Consider the following 27946-nt stretch of genomic DNA (forward strand, 5'->3'; position numbering starts at 1 on the left):
AGGATCGCAACATTCAGGTCCTTCACTCACTGCAACTCAAATGTCGTGTTTATGTCCCATATCTGCTCAGACTGTCTGTTACCATTCACCAGCTACTGGAATCCGAGTAAGAAGGTCCTGCGTCAGCGTTGTTATGCCTCAAGTAAACCATATCATCAGTGGCCTCCCAAACGTTGGCTTTGCGGTTGGTATTGACATCATGTTTCCTTCTTGAAAGAAGAGATTTGCGGGCCCATCACATCGGATGTTGCACACAAGAAGTCGACAGATTCGGTGGAGGAACTCCATAATGCGAGGAGACATCAACAAGTCATGTTCATATCCAGGGCAACTTTACAGGTGACTCAAATTGTCAGCTTGGCCCATCTTTCTGCTGCCATGTTCGCCCTGGTCGTCCCAGACTCCTAATATTATAATGTCTATTCTCTGAGAATCACACCCAGTCATCTTTGGTGCCCCAATTCGCCGTGCAGAGATGTGTCTCTGACACGTATACGTACCAGCCGATGATGTGCTACCACACACCAGTCGATATTGTGCTTGTATACAACAGTCGATGTTTTGCTAGTATATACCAGTCGATGTTGTGCTAGTATACATCAGTCGATGTTGTGCTAGTATACACAAATCGATATTGTGCTAGTATACACCAGCCGATGTTGTGCTACTATACACAGTCGATGTTGTGCTAGTAAACATCAGTCGATGTTGTGCTAGTATACACCAATCGACATTGTGCTCGTATACAACAGTCGATGTTGTGCTACCATACACCAGTCGATGTTGTGCTACCTTACACCAGTCGATGTTGTGCTACCATACACCTTTCGACGCTGTGTTTTTATACAGCAGTCGATGCTTGCTACTCCATATCATTCGATGCTGATTAAAAGGGTCGTTGGTTTCTGTGTTCCAATACAGAACAAAACAAGCACGATGATATAATCGGTACAATGCTTTCGGTGTAATACAACCTTCACAACGCTCCCCCCTCTCAGCAAAGGGCATCCTTCAAATTGTCAGCTTGGCCCATCCTTCCGCTGCCATGTTCGCCCTGGTCGTCCATGACTCCTAATAGTATAATGTCTGTTCTCTGAGAATCAAACACAGTCGCCTTTGGTCCCCCAATGCAGAGATGTGTCTCTGACACCTACCAGTCGATGTTGTGCTAGTATACACCAGCCGATGTTGTGCTACCATACACCAGTCGACATTGTGCTAGTATACAACAGTCGATGTTGTGCTACCATAAACCAGTCGATATTGTGCTTGTATTCAACAGTCGATGTTGTGCTAGTATATACCAGCCGAGTCCTGTTATCGTGGGTTCGCGTACCGCATTCGCACTGATTATTTTCCTCAGGTTGACAGCTCTCTCGTGGGTTTCACCAATATGCTGAGGACCCGTATCCTTCCATATCAAACTGACACGCCGTGATATAACCGAGATCCTGTTCAAAGCGTCGTTAAAACAACTCACTCACTCAGATTCAGACCCGTACTTGTGTGTGTCACCAAGGTGGCTGAATACTCCATGGTATATCTGTAATACCTTAGACAGTAGCGTTAATCCGAACTCCTTGACGGTGTTACCTTAAAGCAAAATGCGCTTATATGCCAGTTGTCCAATGGTAGCAAATCACTACAACTCATTTGTAGATCGCCATATTTTATTTTGGAGTTATAAAGATAATATACAAATAACACGCAAACGTCCTCGCCAGCATGTAGCTAGTATTAACATGTGTCACAAGTATATATATAGTCAAACAGTATACGAAAGATATATTTTTTCACAGCAGTCTTCAGTTAAGAGACGAAATACCTAAACCCTCACCTTGAGACTATGCAGGCTGTTAGACGTTTGGACTCACAAATAATGCTGCTTGTAGGTTCAGTTATATTTCATTAAACTATTTTATCAACTTTCCTAGCAACACGAAGACACTGCGTTTATACATATACAAGGATTGGAAACAATCGACGTGTAAATGTTGCACGTTGCCAAGGAAACAATACTGAAGCAATCTGGTGATGGAGTGTGGAGTGTGGTTTTATTCAAGCCATATCACTTCGGGGGAACCAGAAATGGGCTTCACACATTGTACCCATCTTGGGAATCGAACCCGGGTCTTCAGCGTAACCAGCGAACGCTTTAACCACTAGGCTACCCCATCGTCCCTGAAGCAATCTAAAGACATACAATTTAATTGCAGCCATATAATGCGGATGTGCCATACACAGTTAAATAACGAATAAAGTGTATATAGTAATACTGTTCTATAAATAATAAACGGAAACTGTCCGTAAAGTGGGGATTCCGCATTACGAGGGTTTTGACTAAAGGGATGTGACTGTATCAGTAATGACTTCAGTGGCTCACTGTACAACGAATATCATTTTCAAGTGAAAATTGTCTGACTTAAAGCAACGTATTACTTGCATATGTAAATTTAAATGCTTCTTGGCTGAAATAAAATTCAACGCTGTCGTGAGAATCACATCAAAATGGACGGATTAGATTTGTCTTATTTCAGATTATGCGAGGAACAAACATCCAACAGTTGACTAACAATATTTATCTAACTACTTTATATTCCCTACAACCGAACCGCGTTGAGCCATTGGACAAAAACCAATGGAAAAACGTGTGTAGGTTAGAGAACTGTCAACTCCAAATATATCGCATTCGGATTGATGGGACCTCACTGCGACATATGTTTTAATACCAGCAATGTCATCAACTGAAGCTATTGTTAGCTAATACAGAATTAAAGTAAATAAGTAATTGAGAAATGTCGCCGAAACTTTGATATATTCCGAGTTGACTGTTTGTTGCACGTGCATCTGACTCCTTGATAATATTGTTTTCTATGAAACCCTCACATTTACACTATTAAAGATATTTACACTATGTAAACAAAATTGAAATAAAAATTTATGATATTTTTGATTTTTTAAATTTATTTTCACAAATTGGTCTTACCACAGTGAAAATATGAGTACGAAAATGAATACATTATTATTATGGAGTCGGGTGCCTGTGATTCGTTATTGCAAGAACCAGCCTAGCTTGACGCATTGCACTTATCTAGTAGACCAAGCCTTTGTGCTGGTCTCCGTGTATATATTGTTCTCATGCAAGGTAGCTGACCTTTGGAATCTAAAACAGTTTATTTACACGAGGCATATATGTTTTGAAATCAGGAAATAAAAGTGAAGAGAGTTATTGCCTGATCATGTTGAGGAACAGATAAATGGATGGAATGGTCTTGAGCGTGGCATGGGACTGATGACGTCATTTAGCAAGAGAGTCCTCTTTGATTCCAGTAATGCTGAGAAGTCCGTCATATATCACAGATAATTGATAACATACTGATGCCATTCCGGAGGCTGGGTTTATTCCTGGAACATAAAGACATTAATTCAGTTTATCAATCCATGAGCGAGTGAGTTGGGTTTAACGCCGCTTTTAACAGTATTCCAGTTATATCACGGCGTGTCAGCTTAATGTGGGAGGAAAGCCCGAAGTGATGCAAGTCTCAGACGTTTACCACTTCGGTGAAACCAACGGGCACGGGTATGGTGCTGACAAACCCAGAAACATAATTGGGGCGAACCGGTATTCGAACCCACAATCATAGGTTTCTGGCGTGCCCAAGGGACGCAACTCTGCACAGCGAATCGCGACGCCTTAGACGACTGGGCCACCCGTGCCCCCTATCAATCCATGAACCAAGAGTAGAGTTCCAAGTGCATGTATTCTACCTATCATTTCTAATGAAATCAGCCAGGTTGACAGTGATTGTAGTTGAAATTGAATAGAAATATTTGAAACCAATACGCAGACAATAACAGATTGTTGATGTGGCATATGTCCACTAGAAGACTGGGGAAATAGTTTGTTATCGATCTGTCTTGCCTATCTGTCGTGTGCCTGGAAGAGACCCATGAAGATCCGGGATGGAATGGGTTTTCAGCAACCCATGCTGGTCGTAAAAGGTGACTATGCTTGTCGTAAGAGGCGACTAACGGGATCGGGTGGTCAGGCTCGCTGACTTGGTTGATGCATGTCATCGTATCCCAATAGTGTGGATCGATGCTCATGATATCAATCACTGGATTGTCTGGTCCAGACTTGATTATTTACCGAGCGCCGTCATATTGCTGGGATATTACTAAATGTGGCGTTAAACAACAGACAGAAAACTATACTTGGAAGAACGTACCTTCGTAATGGCATCAGCAGTTGGAGAAACTAATAGATATTGTTTATGCTTCTTGTTCGGTAGTCTCTTGATTGGCAGTTTGTTCTGATTGGCCACCTGCAAAATGAAAAAAATATTTTAAAATGGTGAGTGAGTTTGTTAGTTTGGCTGACATTATTTCAGTCATATTACGACGTGTCACTTGGATGGAGGATGAAAGCACGAAGTGATGCGTGTCTCAGACGTTCACTACTTTGGTGAAACTCACGGTCACAAGTGCTCACAAACCAAGAAACAATAGGTACGAGTTAGGTATGACAACATGTTCCGGCCATGCCTAAGGGACGCAAATCTGCACAGTAACCCCACAATATAAAAGAAACAGACAATGATGCAGAGTCTGAGTGAGTTGGGTTTATCGCCGCTTTTAACAGTATTACAGTTATACCACCGTGACGGCTTGTCAGCTTTATGTGGGAGGAAAGCCCGAAGTGATGCAGGTCTCTGACGTTTACCACTTCGGTGAAACCCACGAGCACGGGTATGGTGCTGACAAACCTAGACATTCGAACCCACAATCATAGGTTTCTGGCCTGCCAAAGGGACGCAACTCTGCACAGCGAATCGCGGCGCCATAGACGACTGGGCCACCCGTGCTCATCGTTGTACGGTGAGTGGCCATGGTTTGCATTCGCTCCAGTATGGTTTTAGAATGAGCGAGTTTTTTTAATCTAAACTCATTTGTCGTGTGTGTAGGTATATATAAGTTCTCACTCTCAATGGTCATGTGTAAAAGTATTGACTCGTCAGGTTTATATATATTCCCTGTACCTTCTATAGATAATGCGTAGCAGGGAGTGAGTGAGTATGGTTTTGCGCCGCTTTTAGCAATATTCAACCTCGCTGTCTTGGTTGATGCATGATATCGTATACCAACTGCGTGGATCGATGCTTATGAGGTCAATCACTGAACAATTGACTTGGCTTTACATGTGTTTGTGACGGGTGGCACTGGTATGGCAGGATACGCTCACCTTTTCGCGAACACCTGTTTTTTTTCACTATTCGATAGTGATTCATAAAAAAATGCTTAAGATATAGTCGGAATCGTACAATCGATTCTGCTTTTGACAGAGATTTCGTATGAATATGGAAAGTTTTTTCGCGTTTAGTGACTCAACAAAACCATGTTCCGTTTACGTTTTAAAGAAATCCTGAACACGTTTAAGCTAAACATGTCTAGCATGTGTTTAACACATTGTTAACATTTTCAGAGTCCCATGTTATGCAGGGTGTTCACATATTCATAAGATGAAAACTGATAGAACGCCTGAATGTGTCCGTTTGTTGTTAACGTATTAACAAAAAAAGTTGAAAACGATGAATTATTTGGTATGTTTACTTTCTGTATGTTTTATCTATTAAGGAATGACTTGCGACCCACCAGCTCCCGGATGTTTTGTGTCCCTTCCTATACCATCTTTTCTCTGATTACAACGGACCCGTGAAGAATCGGGATAGAATAGCTCTTCAGCAACAAATGCTTGCCGTAAAAGCCGTCTATGATTGTCGTAAGAGGCGAATATAGGGATCGGGTGGTCAGGCTCGCTGACTTGGTTGATGCATGTCATCGTTTCCCCAGAGCATGGATCGATGCTCATAATGTCAATCACTGAATTTTCTTGTCCAGACTCGATTATTTACCGACCGCCGTCATATAGCTAGAATATTGCTGAGTGTGGCGTTACACAACAAACAAACAAACAAACACACTCTAATCAGAGTAAGTGAGTGAGTGAGTATGGGTTTACGCCGCTTTTAGCAATATTCCAGCAATATCACGGCGGGGGACACCAGAAATGGGCTTCACACAATCTACCCATGTCGGGAATCGAACCCGGGTCTTCGGCGTGACGAGCGAACGCTTTAACCACTAGGCTACCCGACCGCCCAACTCTAATTAGAACGTGTGGCACTAACAACACGTCTCTCGTCTCTTCGCATTGTCCTTGTCCCAGCTATGTAGACTGTAGACGTCTTAGTGGAGTATGAAACTCCGTGTCGTGCACAACCCAGAACATAAAACCTTGACAATCCCACAGCTTGCCATCTGCAGCCGCCATCCTCACAGTGTCTATATAAATCATTGAGTTGTATTCACACCGTTTGCTTGTTTGTGAGTTATACATGGGGTCCACGTTGCTATTGATTTTTGTAAACGATACATTCATTAATACTGTGTTGAAGTGTTGAGAATGTTTTGTTTATCCAAGAGCCCCAAGAGTCTGCTTACATAGCAACGGAATCGTCCAAACCACACGCCAGGGAGACCGTTTGTAATGAATGTGAAAAAACCCCAACCTTTATCTCCAAGCAAACAAGTCTGAAGAAATTCACTGCAGGATTGAACAATATCGGCCAATAGTAACCACTGGGGTTGCGAGTGCTCGAGTTACCTGACGATACTAGTAGTTATCCATGTTCGGGTTTTCTTAAAGAGGTTATATAATCCTGCTATGTATAATGGTCGTGTGACATCGGAAGACCATCTGGTCGCCATGTAACCATAGCACGAGATGTGTTTACACGTAACTAGGATGTCTCGGTCGCCCCACACGTGACTGTACCGGTGAAACAGGTCATGGTTTGTCTTCCATCACGAACTCTGTGAAATCTCTACCTTGAGTTTAACTGAACAACGGCTCATAAGACGCCAAGTGGCAGACAATTTGTCATGGCTCGGTTGAACTACATTCTCTGTCAGGTTCAAACAAAAGCCAAGCTACACACAGAGATTTAACTTTTTAAGATAGCTACGCTATAAATCGCAAAGAACAATGGAGAACGAAGCGTGGTTTATTTCACGAGAAAACGTTGTTCTATCATGAAGTCATTTCTGGAGATTCAAACATGCGCTCGCAACGTGATGACGTCGTACATTGGACGACGTTATTTTTGAGAGGGAAGCGTCTAGTGAGTTGTTCCCAATAGATGTAGCAATGGCTGAACGATCGCATACAAAATTGGAGAGATATGGAAATCGGAATTGGGAGAAAAGGTCCAGATAAACGACGTGAAAAGTGGGAAAATAAACGGGAAAAACCAAATCTAACCCCCTGTTCATAGAATGGACTTGTCCACATTGCCGTGGTCGGATTCTATTCAGGAAATCATCATAATTTAAATAGGGATAAATAGTTTTAAAGCGTGTACTTTCTTATAACATCATTTAAGAGGCTGTACGTAACGTTGATATCTCATATGAGAAATAAACGACGAGTGGGAGTTGTTTACTTCTTAGTTAAATACACAGTAATCCGCAGCTCTGCGCAGGCATACATTTGTGAAAAATAGTTCCCTAACACGAACTCATTTAACTCGAATTATCGTCTATTACCGTTAAACTGTTTGAAACCTACAGACTGGCTATCAGCACAATGGTCTAGTATCAGCGCTCCTCCTGTCTCGAAATAAGGATACCTCGATACGTTTCCGATGATCCACTCACAATTTCATATTTTGTTAGAAACGAAAAATACTTTCCCAAAAGTAACGATCACCAAGGAACGTTATAGTCCGAGGACCAGTGTTCAGACCGAACGGTACGGCTGGCTGCTCCTCAGCTCAGGGTCAAAATTTGTGTGCAGGTTTTATGCTGGTGCTCATCTTTTTTGTGTACAGTACTATGCACTTAAATGACCCACTCATCCATTGAATGACCAGATGGTGGACGTATGTGTGATGGTCTAGTTGCAGGTCACTTTTACGCGACGGGATGAAGCTGATAGCTCCTCCTTGCAACACTTGTAGTAGGCGTTAGCAACATTATCCCACGACTGATAACGATGGTAGCACCTAGCGCCATACCATGTCACACAGTTGGTAGTGGCCTGTCGTAACTAGTTGGTGGTATAGCAACATTGTCGCACAATGTGTGGAGGCTGGTAGCACGTAGCTGCAGGTATAGCGACACTGTCAGACAATGGCATGGATAGAAGCTGGTGGCACCTAGCTGCAGGTATAGCAACTCAGTCAGACAATGGCATGGATAGAAGCTTGTAGCACCTAGCTGCAGGTATAGCGACACTGTCAGACAATTGGCAGAAGCTGGTAGCACCTAGCTGCAAATATAGCGACACTGTCAGACAATTGGTAGAAGCTGTTAGAACCTAGCTGCAGGTATAGCGACACTGGAAGACAATGGGTAGAAGCTGGTAGCGCGTGGTTACAGGTATATCAACACTGTCGGACAATGGGTAGAAGCTGGTAGCGCCTAGCTGCAGCATAGCGACACTGTCAGACAATGGGTAGAAGCTGTTAGAACCTAGCTGCAGGTATAACAACACTGTCGGACAATGCGTAGATGCTGGTAGCACGTGGTTACAGGTATATCAACACTGTCGGACAATGGGTAGAAGCTGGTAGCACCTAGCTGCAGCTATAGCGACACTGTCAGACAATGGGTAGAAGCTGTTAGAACCTAGCTGCAGGTATAACAACACTGTCGGACAATGGGTAGAAGCTGGTAGCACCTAGCTGCAGGTATAGCGACACTGTCAGACAATGGGTGGAAACTGGTAGCACCTAGCTGCAGGTCTGCGACACTGGAAGACAATGGGTAGAAGCTGGTAGCACCTGGTTGAAGGTATGGCGACACTATCAGACAATGGGCAGAAACTGGTAGTACCTAGTTGCTACACTTAATGCCAATGTAACTCCAGAGGATGTAAAAAGAAAACCGCATAATTTTCGACATCACGTCAGTGCATCAGATGTATCTTGATGTTTGCGCTGGATCCACATCCGATGTGTATATATCTGTAATACGTTCTTAAATCTATCGGGTTAGAACAAGCTGGCTACATCCGACAGTAGTTCGAGATAAGGTGATGCTTGCACGCCATTCTGTTTCAAACATACCCTGCTTCAATAGCGGAATAGCACACAACACTTAAACACTGAACATGTATAACACACTAATCTCAAGCTTAGCTTTGTCGAGCCTAGCTACCTATCTCAGGTTTAATGTCATCTAAGTCACGTACCGATACATGACACTTAAATTATACAATATGCGCAATATTAATGCGATATATAGTTCGAACATTCCTATTTCGGTATCTGTGTTATGCTTGTGGGTGACATCACACCAAACGAATTAATGGTTCCTACGATCTCAATCCAATAGGCATTTCCTATTATTGAAATCAGTTGATAAAGTGATGTACACTAATTGACGAAATCTGCCTTCGATAATGTGACAATAATGTCCCTCTGCTAACACAACAGGAGTGGTGGATAAGTTCTGAGCCTTGACCTAAAGGCTATAAAATGATTTATTTGTCAACATAATCCTCGGCCACATTGAAACACTATTGTCAAAGATGCTGAGGGATTTTATCCAGGTCCTTTCCTTGGCTGTCCAAAAAGTTTCCCTCCCCAACTGCTATGACGTCATCGTGCGATTCAAAATGGGTCCCTGATCTTTTGTCGAGTTTGGGAGGAAGACAGACGGAGCCAGATCAGGAGAAGAAGGTGTTAGTAAACCCACATTCCTGGAGTGTAGCCATCGTAATGACTGCTTTGTGAACTGGCGCATTCTCCTGAAGAGCACACATTTTCTCAGCTTCCAACGTCTCACAGTCTTAATTTGATTCATAAATGACTCCAAAGGGCAGCATAATGCTTGGGCGTTCTTTGCCTTCTTTAGTGGTGTTGATGTCAGGCTGGAACCAGTGAAAATACGTCATAAGAACCTGTCTTAAACCCATGCAAACGGGGCTAGATTATCACGAGACATGGTGTGTTTGGTGCGTCTTTAACAGTTGCAAAATTCTGGTATCTGGCAACAATACGGACACTTCATTGCCAATGTTTCTGTGATAATGGAACGTACACTCTCCCGGGAAATTCCTACTGAACTAGCTCTATGAGCTCGGACATTCGCCGGTCGGTCATTGCCTCCTCGTGGATTCTCTGGATCCTATCTGGTGTTGCTGACGTCTCAGGCCTTCCAGGCTCTCTCTGCCCCGCCTTAACGCTGCTGCCCACTTCTTTGGGGTGGCGTGGGAAGTGTAATCCTTCTCTAGTGTTGTACTCATATCTTCATGGATGGCTTTTGGTGTTTTCCCTTTGGTGTTTTCCCATTTTCTGCAAGTACTTGATCACTGCACGTTCCTTAAGTTTGTCTGTTTTCCACAAGCCAACAAACCCCTGCTTATTTTACTGACTGGTCACAGCGAAACAATTCGGTTAGTAGACCCTAGTTTCAATGGATGGCCCCATGTGAGTGCAGCAATAAAAGATGTCACTGTTACGCAATTCCGTCCTAACTACCAGGCAAAAGAAAGTATATACACTTGAAAATTCACACTTCACTCTGTCATTTCTGTGTACTGTGAGATTGGAAGCTTCACGTGCCTTGAGATGCAATTTGCACATCGCCTGTTGTGACGCATGCATGAGGCTCAGAACTTATCAATCAACCCTCCCAGAACATAGATTAAAGATACAAACAATGAAGACCGGAAGTATCGTTCTTGCAACCGTCGCAATGTTATTCCGCCTTCACGCCATGTCGACTCATGATCATATATATTCACATACTACGTGTTAAAGACACCATGAAATGGCATATTTACCTCACAAACAACACAGAGTAACATGGGCCTTATTTCAGCTTACTGTCAAATGTAACTGGAGAGTATATCCTCGCGGGGAATAAAGCAGTGAAGCTGAATGGTCTCTGAGCGCTATCACCATGCACGACAACACAGGACACACGCCATTCATTTACTCCAGTCAGAGACTGATCATGTTTGCCTTACCACCAGTACGAGTCCCGTAATACATAGCTGATATTGGAAACACGGGACCCGGAAGTACCGGTGGCTCGGTATTCTTCCACTATACACATGGTATGGGAGTATTGTTGTGTGCATAATTAGTATCGTGTAACATGCCTAAAATAGAATAATACGTCCCATTTTAATTCTGGAAACCCATTTGTCCAGAAAGTCTCTGTGCTTTGGCCAGTCTCATTGGCGAAATATTTTAATAACGTTACGAAATAGTGGAATTAAGTTAAAATGAGTTGAATAATGTGTCATGATACTTGCAGAAACACCTTTATGTATTTGCAAAACAAAACATGAGTTTTGAGCAAAGGAAAATATTCTCACCCATGCATGGGCAACAGAGTTTAAATTTGTTTTTCTTTTGTACTTTCTAAGAATATTCTCATGAAAACAGGACATTGGATTTTGTAAATACCTTTGACCGAGACTAGTCAAAGCACGGAGAGTTTCTGGATAAATGGGTTTCCAGAATTAAAATGGGACGTGTTCAATATATACCTAACTCAATGGCGTGGTGCTGATCACAAAGCAGAGAAGGCCACCCCTCTGAAGGCGCCATACTATTAGACATGTACCGTACACGACAGTGAAATCCAGGTGGAACATTTTATGACCTTTTTACTTTAATTTGATTGAAAACGACTATTCATGAGACACATTTAGATGTGGATCATTAGTTTGTTATCGAGGTTATAGTGTTACAAAAAGTGTTAAAAACATGACATGAATGACAGAGACAAGTGTAGCTCACACGTGACCACATCACATGACTGTTGACATCACGTGACCTCACCTGTGTTTTCCTGTGTTTGTTCTGTCGTTGTTTGTTCTGTGTTGGTATCTGTGTTATCTGTGTGATCTGTGTTGGTTTCTGTAGCAGGCTGATCTAGATGAGCAGAGGCAAAAGTTCAGATGAAGAGAAAGAGGAAGTAATGTAAAGCATTGTTACATGGATAAGTCACACATCTAATACTACTGACGAATAACTACAAGATGTTAACTACATAGTATGAAGCAGTAATATATATAACACTTTGTGGAACCATCTCATTGCTATCCATACCAACAACATAGGCGGATCTAGGGGGCAGGGGGATAGGGTGGGGTGGGTGGGTTGGGGTTGGGTGGGAGTGGGGCGGGGATTATGTGCCCCTCCCCCCTTTAAAACCAAATGTAGTATATTGCAGCCATTAAAATTGACTAAGAGAGGATTTTGATATTTTGGACCCCTCCCTTTTAAAAATGATGGATCCGCCCTTGCACAACACGAGTGATCTGGCGTGTGTGAAAATAAACTTGGCATTTCACACTAGATGATTCCACAAAAAGGCAAAGTATTTCTAAGAGTATGCATTCCTTTGTCGGAATCAATTACATTTGAGAATAAAATTAATGAATTATTTCTTTATAAATCTAATCTTTTAGCCTCAATGACAATTATAACATTGGAATGCATATTTGGAAAATCGTGCATGAACGAAAGGAAAACTTCATTAAAAGGCACCCTTCTCAACAGGGCTTCCATACTCTCAGTTCGCTGTTAATATACAGGAAGTTTAGAATATATAGCATTTTCCGTTCGTTCATATGACACACTAGAAACACTAGATTAATGTTTATTAGCATGTACACAACAGCATGGCTATAAAGCGGCGAACACAGGTCAATAACTGTAAATGCTTTGTTGCATTCGTAGCAGCTTGCTAGGATTAACTGTTTATTAAGCGAACTGTGCCCCCAGCAGAATATCAGAAGACAAAGTTAAGTTTCCTCGAGTAATATGTTATCGGTTTCATGATTGGAGAAAAGACAATATAAATCCTTTGGGACTTGTAACACCCATAGCTTATGTGATGCTACCAACATGTTGTAACGCTGATTTAATTCTTATTTCCTGGAATAGTTGATATTAATACCACCTGCCACGACAGCTGTTTATTCAATGATGATGTTATTACCCCACACAGATTAACGCGAGCGAGTTTTTTTTTATGACTGCACAAGATCAGAGGTAGATATGCCCTCACGATTGCAAAGGAACACCCCCATTGTCCTCCATGCTTTGATGACTTTATTGATTACACATTATACGTAAATGTGTTCATACTTCTCTTGAAGTTCGTATCAGGCATATTCGTCTCCATATTAGTGTTAGCTCACCTGGCCCGGGGCAACATATAGCCGTAATGGTTTTACAGATACGTGTTGTTGTGTTATCGTCGGGAGCTGGGATGGGCTTAGGTTCAGATGGACCGAATAAGTTGCTAGGCGAAACTAAGTACACCTAATGTATTATGTATTTAGTGATTCCGTTGACTGAGGCAAGTTCTTCGTGGTCAATTAGAGGACACGTCAGGGGGATGAAGGTATCCACAGAGAGAGGATACACCTGACCCAATTGAGGCACTGAAATCTAGTTTTGTTAGAGTTAGTGGGTTGCGTGTTAATAGTATTACAGTTATAAAATGGCGTGTTATGTGGGGAGAACCAACATGATGCACGCCATACGTTTACTACTTTTGGGAAACTCGCGTTCACGGGTATGGTGCCGACAAACAATGATCATAAGGGTGGATCTGAGATTCGAACCCATGATCATCGGATCGTGTGACACATAAGGGACATAACTCACAATAACTTGTGGCCCAGATTTAGACTCAACTGATTTACAAACACAGAATGACAAGCACGTTCGCTTATATAACTGTAATCACAGTCTGACCCAGTCAGGGAGGGGGTGGGGGTGGGGGGAGGGGGCAAGGGGGCCCAGGCCCCACCTTTTGAAAACCAAATGTATGAGCAAGTAAAGCTCAAGTCAATATTTGATCACCACCTCCTCTATAATCACGTCTGTAGCATCGATAGGCACACATGTCTGTCATGTACACCAGGAATGACAGCTACTGGTGGCGGCAACCACGGATACAGACAACAACATATGACTACATCGCCTACGTGAAGTAAGCAATACTCTCAACATGAAGTAGATGTGCACTCAAGTTTACAACCGATGTTCGTGGGGTGTCTGTTATATATTTATCTCACAGCCTCGTCAACAGTCAATCTCAGGTGTCTCGTACCCCACCCTGGCTGGGGTGGTGGGTGGGTGGGCAAGGGCGATGTCTCGCACCCCACCCTGGCTGGGGTGTTTTGTGGGTGGGGCAAGGGCGGTGTCTCGCGCACCACCTTGGCTGGGGTGGTGGGTGGGTGGGTGGGCAAGGGCGGTGTCTCGTACCCAAACCCTGGCTGGGGTGGTGCGTGGGTGGGTGGTCAAGGGCGGTGTCCGTACCCCACCCTGGCTGGGGTGGTTGGTGGGTGGGCAAGGGCGGTGTCTCGTACCCCACCCTGGCTGGGGTGGTGGGTGGGTGGGCAAGGGCGGTGTCTCGTTTATTTGTTTGCTCGTATTCGTTCAGGTTAAGCCTTAACAAATGTAATTTGTCGAAAACATGTATATGTATCAATAGACAATACCTTGATAGAAAGGAGTCATTTTTGTCATATTTTGGGTAACCCTTCTTAGTAAGTTTGGGTTCGAATCCTGGATAGACTATTTGCTAAGTAGTGAAATATGTACTTTACTAAGTGTAATCACGAAATACTACTGGTGACATGAACATGTATTCTAGTGATATCGTGCAGTACCTACTAAAATAACTAATGATCAACCTTTTCAATACAGTTGTCACCCGTGAAGATCCGAGTTAGAATAGGTCTTCAGCAACCCATGCTTGCTGTAAAAAGTGACTATGCTTGTCGTAAGAGGCGAATAACGGGATCGGGTGGTCAGGTTCCCTGATTTGGATGCATGTCATCGTATCCCAATTGGGTGGCTCGATGCTCATGGTGTCAATTATTGGATTGTCTGGCCCAAACTCGATTATTTACAACCCTCGTCATATAGATGGTATATTGCCTCATGCGGCCTTAAACAACAAACAAACAAACATTACAGTTCTAGCGATGTCGCTGTGTAAATTATAAAGTCCATTATAACACCGTTGACATGCAACAGATTAGAGTGTTGCTTATGTTACCAGTACCGTATCCAAATTATACATGGCACTCACATATCTTGCAAACAATAAATGGCCAAAACAAGTTTCTGCCATCATACACTCCCAGGAAAGTATAATAAATAGCCTTAACTATGAAATCAGCAGTAGCAGGGGACATAGAACATCCACTCACACTCAAGATTAAACACCGCGGTATTATTTGGCTTTACATACTAGCAAATCCCCTTCACGGGGGTGTTGTTACAATGTTGTTGATGTTGTTGCTACGTGTAGGGATTATAGACATAATGCTAAATGTTTTACAGATCATTTCATCTATATGAACGAGAATGTCTCACGGAGTGAGAGTGATTAACGTTAATAATATAGGAGTTGGTCGGCACTCCTGTCTGTAGCAACACCACACCTCCGGACACTGAGACGCAGGGGGATGCATAATCACCAGCTCGTGACGGTACCCACATTCAGCATCCCTAGTTACCGTATCCTCATCCAACAGCCCTAGTTACCGTATCCTCATCCAACAGCCCTAGTTACCGTACCCAAACTCAGCATCCCCAGTTACTGTACCCACACCTAGCAGCCCTAGTTACCGTATCCACACTCAGCATCCCTAGTTACCGTACCCACACTCAGCATCCCTAGTTACCGAATCCTCATTCAACAGCCCTAGTTACCGTACCCACACTCAGCATCCCTAGTTACGGTACCCACACCCAACAGCCATAGTTACCGTACCTACATGTACTAACACTCAGCAACCCTAGTTACAGTAGCCACAACAAACAACCTTAGTTACCATACCCACACCCAGCAACCCTAGCTACCATACCCACACGTACTAACACTCAGCAACCCTAGTTACAGTAGCCACAACAAACAACCTTAGTTACCATACCCACACCCAGCAACCCTAGCTACCATACCCACACGTACTAACACTCAGCAACCCTAGTTACAGTAGCCACAACAAACAACCTTAGTTACCATACCCACACCCAGCAACCCTAGCTACCATACCCACACGTACTAACACTCAGCAACCCTAGTTACAGTAGCCACAACAAACAACCTTAGTTACCATACCCACACCCAGCAACCCTAGCTACCATACCCACACGTACTAACACTCAGCAACCCTAGTTACAGTAGCCACAACAAACAACCTTAGTTACCATACCCACACCCAGCAACCCTAGCTACCATACCCACACGTACTAACACTCAGCAACCCTAGTTACAGTAGCCACAACAAACAACCTTAGTTACCATACCCACACCCAGCAACCCTAGCTACCATACCCACACGTACTAACACTCAGAAACCCTAGTTACAGTAGCCACAACAAACAACCTTAGTTACCATACCCACACCCAGCAACCCTAGCTACCATACCCACACGTACTAACACTTAGCAACCCTAGTTACAGTAGCCACAACAAACAACCTTAGTTACCATACCCACACCCAGCAACCCTAGCTACCATACCCACACGTACTAACACTCAGCAACCCTAGTTACAGTAGCCACAACAAACAACCTTAGTTACCATACCCACACCCAGCAACCCTAGCTACCATACCCACACGTACTAACAGTCAGCAACCCTAGTTACAGTAGCCACAACAAACAACCTTAGTTACCATACCCACACCCAGCAACCCTAGCTACCATACCCACACGTACTAACAGTCAGCAACCCTAGTTACAGTAGCCACAACAAACAACCTTAGTTACCATACCCACACCAAGCAACCCTAGCTACCATACCCACACGTACTAACACTCAGCAACCCTAGTTACAGTAGCCACAGCAAACAACCTTAGTTACCATACCCACACCAAGCAACCCTAGCTACCATACCCACACGTACTAACACTCAGCAACCCTAGTTACAGTAGCCACAACAAACAACCTTAGTTACCATACCCACACCCAGCAACCCTAGCTACCATACCCACACGTACTAACACTCAGCAACCCTAGTTACAGTAGCCACAACAAACAACCTTAGTTACCATACCCATACCCAGCAACCCTAGCTACCATACCCACACGTACTAACACTCAGCAACCCTAGTTACAGTAGCCACAACAAACAACCTTAGTTACCATACCCACACCCAGCAACCCTAGCTACCATACCCACACGTACTAACACTCAGCAACCCTAGTTACAGTAGCCACAACAAACAACCTTAGTTACCATACCCACACCCAGCAACCCTAGCTACCATACCCACACGTACTAACACTCAGCAACCCTAGTTACAGTAGCCACAACAAACAACCTTAGTTACCATACCCACACCCAGCAACCCTAGCTACCATACCCACACGTACTAACAGTCAGCAACCCTAGTTACAGTAGCCACAACAAACAACCTTAGTTACCATACCCACACCCAGCAACCCTAGCTACCATACCCACACGTACTAACACTCAGCAACCCTAGTTACAGTAGCCACAACAAACAACCTTAGTTACCATACCCATACCCAGCAACCCTAGCTACCATACCCACACGTACTAACAGTCAGCAACCCTAGTTACAGTAGCCACAACAAACAACCTTAGTTACCATACCCACACCCAGCAACCCTAGCTACCATACCCACACGTACTAACACTCAGAAACCCTAGTTACAGTAGCCACAACCAGTAACCGTAGTTACCGTACCAACACTCAGAAACCCTAGTTACCTAGTTACACCCAGCATCCCTAGTAACCTAGTTACCGTACCCACACGTACTACCACTCAGAAACCCTAGTTGCAGTAGCCACAACCAGTAACCGTAGTTACCGTACCAACACTCAGCAACCCTAGTTACAGTAGCCACAACCAGTAACCGTAGTTACCGTACCAACACTCAGCAACCCTAGTTACAGTAGCCACAACCAGTAACCGTAGTTACCGTACCAACACTCAGCAACCCTAGTTACAGTAGCCACAACCAGTAACCGTAGTTACCGTACCAACACTCAGCAACCCTAGTTACAGTAGCCACAACCAGTAACCGTAGTTACCGTACCAACACTCAGAAACCCTAGTTACCTAGTTACACCCAGCATCCCTAGTAACCTAGTTACCGTACCCACACTTACTACCACTCAGAAACCCTAGTTGCAGTAGCCACAACCAGTAACCGTAGTTACCGTACCAACACTCAGAAACCTTAATTACCGTACCCAAACTCAGCAGCCCTTGTTACCGCATCCACACCCAGTAACCCTGACATATTTCAGTTGATATCAGTGTGTTTCCAATTTCGATTTAAATGTTTAACATGGAGATATGTATCGTGTCATAGAAAAGGTGAACAACCTGGTCAATCCTTATAATGTTTTCATGTGAAGTTTACACGTTATACGGCTTTTCCATTGGACGACAGGTCGGTCACATGACCGCGAAACTGACGTTCATATTCGTATATTCACGAGACTGTATCTTGAAATGACGTAAACACTGGCGGACTACTTCCACTGCCTGGACCCCTGAACCTGTTTGACACATCGTTAGCATCACCTTTCATTATCGGCCAATTAATCAATGACGACTGACACGTGTAATTGCCACAGGTCCATTAATAACTTCGTAAATCTCCCCCGTCAAGTGTATTATTTCGGTCATTTTGCCTTCCTGTATTTGAGGTAAAATATCTTACGACGCGCTATCATTGTGACTGACTTACTGAGGTAGTTCTTAACATAGCATTACCTTTTTTAATCTAATGACGATAATTTGAACATATTTGTTGAAAACAAACTTAAAAAGATGTCAGTGTAGAGCAATTTGAGCATACATACGCTCATGTCACCTCTCCTTTTGAAGAACTGTTTTATTCCGCGATACACCCTGATCGTTGTATGGCCGTCAGTGTGAACATGATGTCACACGTACTAAATAAAATTGTGTGTACATCCATCGAGGTATAAAATAGTGATATAACAAATTATAAGAATTGACTTTCACTTTGTGTGAGTTCTCTTTGAATGAGTTCTCACGCAAAGTGAAAGTCAATTCTTAAGTATCAGTACTTACGGTTATGTATCGCTACAAATTGTCAGGGGTTTGATTAATGCAAGGGGTAAATGTTAATACCATGTGTGTCTTGTAAATGTTTGACCATTGTATCTGGTATTACTTCCCATATGAGTGAGTGAGTGAGTTGGGTTTAACGCCGTTTTTAACGGCGTGCCCAGGGGACGCAACTCTGCACAGCGAATCGCTGCGCCTTGGACGACTGGGCCACCCGTGCCCCCTTCCCATGTGAGAGTCACATTCTTCTGTAACAGTGACACTGGTTATCCCTAGGTCTAAGACGACGGGGTCAGCTCATCGTGGGTTCGAATCCTAGAATCAATATAATTATGATCCTTGGCCCGTCAGCACCATTCCCGCGGCTTTGACTTGCCTTTGCATGTGTTTGTGACGGTGCCACCGCAGGGGCAGGAGACGGTCACCTTTTCGCAAACACCTGTATTTAATAGTGATGCTAATGATGCAGTCGGGTTGGCACATTGGACCCTTTGAACAGAGAGTCCTTATGATTATAGAAAGGTTTTTTGTCTCTTTTATTTTTTACGATAGTGGTATACATCCGCATCCTGCATCACTTTGGCCTTTCCAAAACATTAAGCTGACACGCGCTCATATAACTGCACCACTTTTCAAAGCGGCGATCAACCCAACTTACTGACTTGTCACGTCATTCCTTTTCTCCAATAGTGGTGTGGCATCTATGGCACTTCCTGGCTTTGCACCGATCCCCGCCAAGTCATCCCACGCGGGGAATCAATGGTCATGTCGAGCATGTTTCCGACCACTTCGGTATTATGGAACACACCATCGATGCCAATTAAGCAATATCCTCTTGGTGACAGCCACAATCCCCAACAAACAAGGCAAGCTTACTGACCCCCCCCCCCCCCCACGCCTGTGTGAACCGTTCTTCAGAGCGCCACAGACCGTGACGTCACCAATACCGGCACCAGTGGTGATGGCTGAATGTCTTTCATGCATACATATACAATGTGTGTCTTCAAGGACAGCGTGATTTTAGACTGCATTATAAGACGGAAACGTAATCCGTATACGTGTTTGAAAATAGACTGATGTATTGAAATAACAGCAGGTGATAATGCGTGGGTTGTGATAGCGGCCTTTGTTTGTTTGTTGTTTAACGCCTCAGTCAGCAATATTCCAGTTATATGTTTCTGGTGTCCCCCGCCGTGATATTGCTGGAATATTGCTAAAAGCGGCGTAAAACCAAACTCATTCACTCACTCCAGCTATATGACGGCGGTCTGTAAATAATTGAGTCCGGACCAGGCAATTCGGTGATTGACATCATGAGCATCGATCCTCGCAATTGGGATACGATGACAGGGTGATAGTGATCTCATTGTAGAACGAACGTGTCGCAATCTTACATTGAGAAACGTTGTTTATGGAATTCGAAGTCTGTACTTTGACACTTGCATCTCGAATATCATGTCTCAAATGTGAAAACTGTGGCATTTGGCAAGGCGAAATGAATTTTGAAACCATTATATATTTCGTTTGACTTATTTGCTCGCTGTATCTCAGCATTTTTCTAAACCAGCGGGTTCAGTTGTCATGGAAACATATGACGGCATCGGTTGCATCATGACGACGTAGTGTGACGTTATTTATGTCTCACAACTGTACGAATACACCTTGAAAGAGGTGCTACAGATACTTTCTTCCGTTACACAAAAATATATTCAGATTTACAGATGTTTATGCGTGGAATATGTAACAGCGGAAGGTTATCTCCTAAACTATGACCTATGCAAAAAAATGTGCATAACCAAGTACTATGTTTTGATCAGCGCATTGCATATTGTTACAGTGATAAGGACACCGAGGAAACAAGTGACGTCACTGAAAATAGTGTGGTTCCATAGCAACCGTATTTGTTATACCAAGTAAAACGATTGTGTAAGCATTGACTCGATTAAGAAATTGCGCCACCGATGTGGCACGTACCAAGTCCCATATCCTCTGATATAGCAGGCTTTTTTCCGAGTTGGAGTTTCATATACCATTTATAAACAATGAAAATCGTGGCACTCGCGATGGACACTTGTTATAACCAGCAAGCCATGTTTCCTTGCGTGCCTGCTACCCAGTGACCGCGTTAAGCTCATCAATGCTCCACCCTGATCCCCGCTAATACCTAGTCCTAACGCTCTGTGTAAACCCGTGCTTATTCGGGTAAACATAATGTACTCACAATAAGTACCCGGGGAACAATACAACATCATCAACAAACAACATGTTTCTATATGACCCGTGGTCACCGTGTCCGGCCGCTTATAACGCCGGTTATTAACTGAAACTGACACGTGACTTTTACCAGGACTATGGTACCGTGTGTTGTCATGGAGTCGGAGAAATTACCCTTTTTATTATTGTACTAGGGTATATGCCGTATTATGCCACGGATGTATACAGAATAATACATAGTGAAATTTACAATATTGTTGTATGAGCCCTAATCAGGGTCTTGACGAAATACGGCTGCGAGTGGACTTTATCTCGTTATATCGAAACCAGCTATCTTGAAAAAGGAATTATCATGCCTATTTTTGAATATTTTCATTTCGCTGTGTTTTACGCGAAATCTTTTGTTCAAACTCTTATTAGCATAAACGGACCACAGGCATACCGTCTTATCTTTGTGTAGTTTCTATGGTCTTATAAGCCTCGCTGACACATATTAATAATATGAATGCAGTTACAGGTATTTAAGTAGGCCAACACCTCCTTCGTTACCATGACAACATCATACATACAGGGGGCGCTGTTTACTGTAGGAATCTACAGGTTTATAGAACATCACGCGTTTCTGAAATCCAGCCGTCATATTAAAGAGTTTAAGGTTTGGCGAGAGGCTGAATATTGGGACGACGTGCTACTCTATACCCTAGTACACACTGCATTGTTTGTGTCGGAGATTAGGGAATTGTTGGGGCATTAATACGTGGATTTATAACCAACAAATGCTAATGCCGGTCCAAAAACATCACAGAATGAAAACAGGTTGGTATTACATGAATACTTTCTATTTGTCTAGACAGGGTACGGCTGTGCAAATACAATACATAATGATATCAATGTTTAGAAATAAAGAAAAAAATACGCTTTGAAATATGATCTAGACAATTTAAACTTATAAATGTTGATCGCGAACCTTCACGTACGAGTGTATAAGATTTATATATATAAGATAATTTCCTGCATAGTTGTCGGCTAATAATGTATTATAATGTATTGGCATAAATGAGCGAGTATGTACCCACGTGGGGAATTGAACCCGGGTCTTTGGTGTGACGAGCGAACGCTTTAACCACAAGGCCTCCCTACTACCCAATTGGAATAAAACGCAACGCAATGCAACGCAACGCAACGCAACATAACGTAACGTAACGCGACGCAACGCGACGCAACGCAACGCAACGCAACGCAAAGCAACGCAACGCAACGCAACGCAACGCAAATACATCCCAACTAAAGTCTTTGAAAGATGGACTTCATTGCAGCGCGTGACAGCTTCGATTCGCTTTCAGTGGAATAACCAGTCCGTTCAGCTTTAAAAAAATCACGTACTTTGAGGCTGTTCAAAATCGATAAAAACATTCATTGTATTGACGGTGTATAAATGTGTCTCCCAGAAATAAAAAACAACATGTATATAGATATGACCCCACAGCTTTGGAAGGAGAGTATAGGGATATTAAAGACGAAAATATTAAACGCGAAGTGTAAGAAGAATTTCGCTGTAAAACTGCCTGGACCTTCACGAGTTTAACTGCCCGCTGGGCCACAATGAGTGTCGGTTGAGGTCATGCAGGTGGTATCAAACACACACTGCAAGGAAATATGACTAAATATAACCAACCGTCAAGAGGTTCATGTCAAAACTGAATATAATTTATAAGAGTAACCGTACGTTCATATTTATTTAACGGCTATCCAAATTCGCGTGTCGCAATCCGCATATTGAACCACAGCCATATTTTAATTACGTTCCTTTAGAAACTCATTTGACGATAACAGACTCGTTTGATGTGAACTAAAAGCAGGGATTAGGTTTTCAAACGCACTGCGGTTCAGTGTGTAGAATTGGAAATACACTTGACATTTCCACAAAAGTAAAGCTCAGTCAGTAATAAATGATCCGAAGCATGTCATTAACCCATTTAATATATACCAGGTCTTCGTGGCGTGTTTAAAGGGGTTGTCTGCCTTGCATAGCGGATGGGCGTGTTGGTACATATATGACAATGCGGTATGAGAGATAACACTACACATGAAGCAGTGGTGTAAATCAAATCCTCTTTAAGCGTGTAGCACCTCCTGATGGCATGTTTGAGTATCCATATATGTCTCTCAGTCCGTTGAAAGTTGATAGTGTGACACTGTTACTTCTTCGTTTCATACAAGTCAGGGGCGGTCGGGTAGGCTAGTGGTTAAAGCGTTCGCTCGTCACGCCGAAAACCCGAGTTCGATTCCCGACATGGGTGAAGCCCATTTCTGGTGTCCACCACCATCATATTGCGGGAATATTACTAAAAGCGGTGTGAAACTATACTCACTCACTCACTCACTCACTTTTCAATATTATATGACTTGGTTGCACCAAATAAATCTGTTTCATACAAACGCTAATGTTGAGTCACATAAGCATTAAGAAGTATGAAATGTGCACACACAATATCTGTAGCGTTATTGTCATAGTTCGTTAATATTTGTGAAGCGGTTAGGTTGATAATCGGTCTGTTTTCACACTTCAACAAGTAGTCTTTGCCATGATGATTGTATCCATGGCATGATGAGGCAACCATGAATGGCATCACTGCATCCAGCTCCCCACCACAATAGGGAGGAAACACAACGGTGCAGTAATGAGTGACACTGTGATATAAGGTTCTCTTGTCTGTACCAATTGTCTATCAACATGGGGATCGATTCCCAGTCACATCTGTATGCCTCCGTAATTAAGTATTAACAATTAACGATAGACTTAGCGAGAGCCCACCTCTACGTTTGATCGTTAGCATGGGACATCAATAATTCAAGCATAATTTAACAAACAACCGAGCGCTTTGTAACATACAGTGACCCAACAACAAGTCTGATGAAATCTGACGCTGGTGATCCTTTACCAAAGGAATTTCAATAATTGAGGAGGATCCCTTTTTATCATGAATATTATCCAGTGGGACTGACGATCACAATTATCTATCTAATTCTGTGTGTAAGAATCGATAACATTGAAACACAATTGTCATGAGAACAATTTGGCTGGTAGAAGAAGAGGGATAATCTATCAACATTCATATGAATGCAACATATCTAACTTGAATATCTTAATTATTAACACTGATTCACTATCATTTGTGACACACCGTTCATCAATATATGAGATAATTTGCAACATAATTTATTCAAATTGAAAGCTATCGACACGCTCTGGCTCATGGTAAACTCCGTGTTATTCATATAACACAGGAAAGGGTGTTAATGAGTCGTGATTGGGTGAGTTTTGTTTAACGCCGCTTTCAACAATATTACAGTTATATGTATGTCAGCTTAATGTGGGAGGAAAGGCCGAAGTGATGTAGGTCTCAGACGTTTACCACTTCGGTGAAACCCACGAGCACGGGTATGGTGCTGACAAACCAAGAAACATAATCGGGGCGAACCGGGATTCGAACCCACAATCATAGGTTTCTGGCGTTCCCAAGGGACACAACTCTGCACAGCGAATCTTAGACGACTGGGCCACCCGTGCCCCTAATGAGTCGTGAAGACCATATGATTATATTCCTAGGCATGACCTAACTCGGCGTGACCTTCCAACCTGCCAGTGACCATTATGTAAGCTGACCGATGTCAGAAGATTGGCAAATTAAATGTGGCAGTGGACTAACTGGTACCCTGGTTTCTTATCCTCTTACTGGTTGCTAGGCAATAGTAGAACTACCACCCTCATATCTTGAAGGCCCACCGAAAGGAAGGATTTAATACCTAATGAGCGTTGATATGATTAATATGTTGTCCTACTGTCCTACTCCACTTGGTTATACTGTAACCCCCTATATATTAAGTCATACCATTGGTAAATGAACCGGAGAACAACAAATGCAGTTCCAGTATACATAACGCCAGTTACTTACAACCTCAATGTAATCTCTTCATACAACAATGAAGCATTTTTCAACTGTTCATTAATCTGCTTTAAGACACATCTTGGAGGTATGTTTATGCTACATATTCCACAAAAGTGCATTTATGGTGAAAACGCTCTTCAATAGTTATTCAGACGTGAATAGAATTAAAACAATGAACGGGAAATGGTTGTGTTGGTAGAGAGAGTGAGAGAATATTTAATGTAAACTTCACATCGCCAATGCCTCAGTCATATTGACACTAAGATCTATAAAATAAATACAATAATTTAACCAAGACTTATCTCTTCTGAACCATTTGTTGTAGGGGGACACGGATGGCCCAGTCGTCTAAGGCGCCGCGATTCGCTATGCAGAGTTGCGTCCCGAGGGCACGTCAGAAACCTATGATTGTGGGTTCGAATTCCCGGTTCGCCCGTATTATGTTTCTAGGTTTGTCAGCACCATACCCGTGCTCGTGGGTTTCACCGAAGTGGTAAACGTCTGAGACCTGCATCACTTCGGCTTTTCCTCCCACATTAAGCTGACACGCCGTGATATAACTGGAATACTGTTAAAATCGGCGTTAAACCAAACTCACTCACTCACTCATTGGTTGTAATTTCACTATACAATTAATCAGTTTGTTCATAGATTACAGATGCACGTTGTAACGCGACCAATAAAGGCATAATTTACCTACAGTTATGATTATGTTACAACAGTAGTAATGTTCATTTGTTCACTAGTAATTAAGTAAACTAATACCGCACGTGCTTATACGACTATGTTTCCAAAGCTTTCCTACACAACAAGCTAAAAGTTTCATACAGTGCAATAAACCATGGCCAGGCCCCCGCTCCACAAAGCCATTTTAACTTTGCGACTTTCGTCACTCCCATACTTTACCACAGACTTACGATAGACAGACGTAGCGCTAAAATGGGTTTGTGAACCAGAGCGCTGTGCCTTAACCAGTTGCCAGTGTTTCGGTGTTCAAGAAACAGTTGTAAAACGAACATTCGACTGTCTCAATTTCAGGACAGCTACACAATCTTTTGATACTGTACAAGAGTATTACTCTTAACGGGTTCTCTGACCCTTAAGTAGAAATAAAATATGTCGTTTCGAACAAAAGTCTTACGTATGTACATTCCATCATGTCAGTATGTCTCATTTGTATATTGTCCATAGGACATTTCACACTCCTTGAGTCAATACGTTATTGACGCGGCAATGCAACATTCGGTGGTTTATATACATGGCGAAACAAACCGGTGGTATTGCTACATGTCATGCGAAGAAACAATAAACGAGCGTGTTGAGGCCAACGGGTTATGTGACGGGTGATGCAATGAGCCACTGCCGACGGAACACGACACTCGAACTGATTGTACACCTTCATGCGGCCTAGACATTGTCCCGATCTTATTCACCGATGATGTTCAGAACATTGACGGATAGATTGTCCGCATGCAATGACTGCACTTTGAAACATAACTATTCACTTCTGCTATGCTTTTTTAAATAACATAAACGAAATAGCAAGTACTAACACTATGGCATTGTATCGTTTAGCTCCAAACTGTATTTATCATCGAACACGGCCGTCTGCCGTATATTATCCACAACAGAGTCAACTATATTTAACAGATACAGTAAACTACGGTTATAACGAACTCAATCTTACACTAATTTTAGTTCGTTATAACCGTAATTCGTTATAAGCATATACTACAGCAAATAGTCGGGACAGAAAAAGTTAGTTCGTTATATCCGTCAGTTCGTTATGAGCGTGTTCGTTATAAACGTAGTTTACTGTATTAAATCAGGTTCTTTAAGATGTTTAGTATTAGGTTGGAGGAAATAATACCGTCTACACAAACACCTAAATACGGATGACATACAGACAGGTGATCATTCAGATACTACAAGAAATGTGATTTAGTCGGGTAACTTTTTTGTTTTTTGAAACCCGAACGTAAATGTGTGGCCACATTTAGGTATTGCTACCAATAATTAGTACGTCTCAAGTATCGCCAGCACAACTGGCCTACTCATGCTGAGAGCACCCGAGACTAACACCGCTGTGTGATTGACCCTCACTGATTAACGTACCCCCTGCAGAGTTGTTCGTCTGCTCCTCTGTCGTCTGCTCCTGTTTAGCATCGCTCGTAGGCTGCTGTCCAGTTGACGACTGCGTCTGAGTACTTTTGCTGCCATTACAACCCATCTTGGACCACGAACTAAGGACTAGCTTGAGAAATTGACGACGGACGTGGTACACCTCTCGCTGCCCCGACAATGTATCGTCTGCTGGCAGGGAGCAGACGACTCGGATCATTCCTTGTGTTTACCGCTTTGTTGTTTGTCGTCCCGGAGACAAACATACTAATTGATGTTGCTCCGCGGCCGGCTCTACTCCCTTCGCTCTGTACCTTATTTGGTGGTGTCATTGGGTCATAAACTAACACGCTGGCTGGATTTGGGATATCACTTTCAACACAACTGTAGGTAAAGTCAATAATAGACTTTGCAAAGAATTATCGTCTTATTCATGTGCACATAATCCTCTAATGGCGTGGTGTCGTTTTTCCAGTGCACATCTGGAGGTGACATATGCCATTCATTAGGACCTTTGTTCGTTAGGTTTTCATGAA

At 42.9% G+C, this 27946-nt stretch overlaps 1 protein-coding gene across 2 annotated transcripts; it reads right to left on the bottom strand.

Moving 5' to 3' along the window:
* Positions 1-1667: 1667 nt before the first annotated feature.
* LOC139479148 (variant surface antigen A-like) lies at positions 1668-27630 on the bottom strand. Of its 2 annotated transcripts, XM_071261928.1 has the most exons (4): positions 27405-27630; positions 11859-11951; positions 4230-4325; positions 1668-3405 (listed from the first exon to the last, which is right to left on the bottom strand). In XM_071261928.1, the coding sequence occupies exons 1-3, from the start codon at positions 27628-27630 to the stop codon at positions 4273-4275; spliced, it is 372 nt and encodes a 123-aa protein (XP_071118029.1). In that variant the 3' UTR covers positions 1668-3405; positions 4230-4272. The 2 variants fall into 2 exon arrangements, with proteins under 2 accessions (XP_071118029.1, XP_071118030.1); XM_071261929.1 differs by lacking the exon at positions 1668-3405 and having other exon boundaries at positions 4229-4325.
* Positions 27631-27946: the final 316 nt, after the last annotated feature.

Source organism: Haliotis cracherodii, unplaced genomic scaffold (genome assembly GCF_022045235.1).
Source record: "Haliotis cracherodii isolate W230 unplaced genomic scaffold, xgHalCrac1.p SCAF_4, whole genome shotgun sequence".
Classification (NCBI taxonomy): Eukaryota; Metazoa; Mollusca; class Gastropoda; order Lepetellida; family Haliotidae; genus Haliotis; species Haliotis cracherodii.

Bases quoted from the DNA above. Each gene is read 5' to 3' on its own strand.
- LOC139479148 (XM_071261928.1), bottom strand. From the start codon at position 27,630: ATGATCCGAGTCGTCTGCTCCCTGCCAGCAGACGATACATTGTCGGGG. The intron at 11,952-27,404 runs GTACGTTAATCA...CTGCTCATCTAG, and splicing joins GACGAACAACTCTGCAGGGG to ATCAGCCTGCTACAGAAACC. The intron at 4,326-11,858 runs GTGAGGTCACGT...TTCATTTTGCAG, and splicing joins ACAAACACAGGAAAACACAG to GTGGCCAATCAGAACAAACT.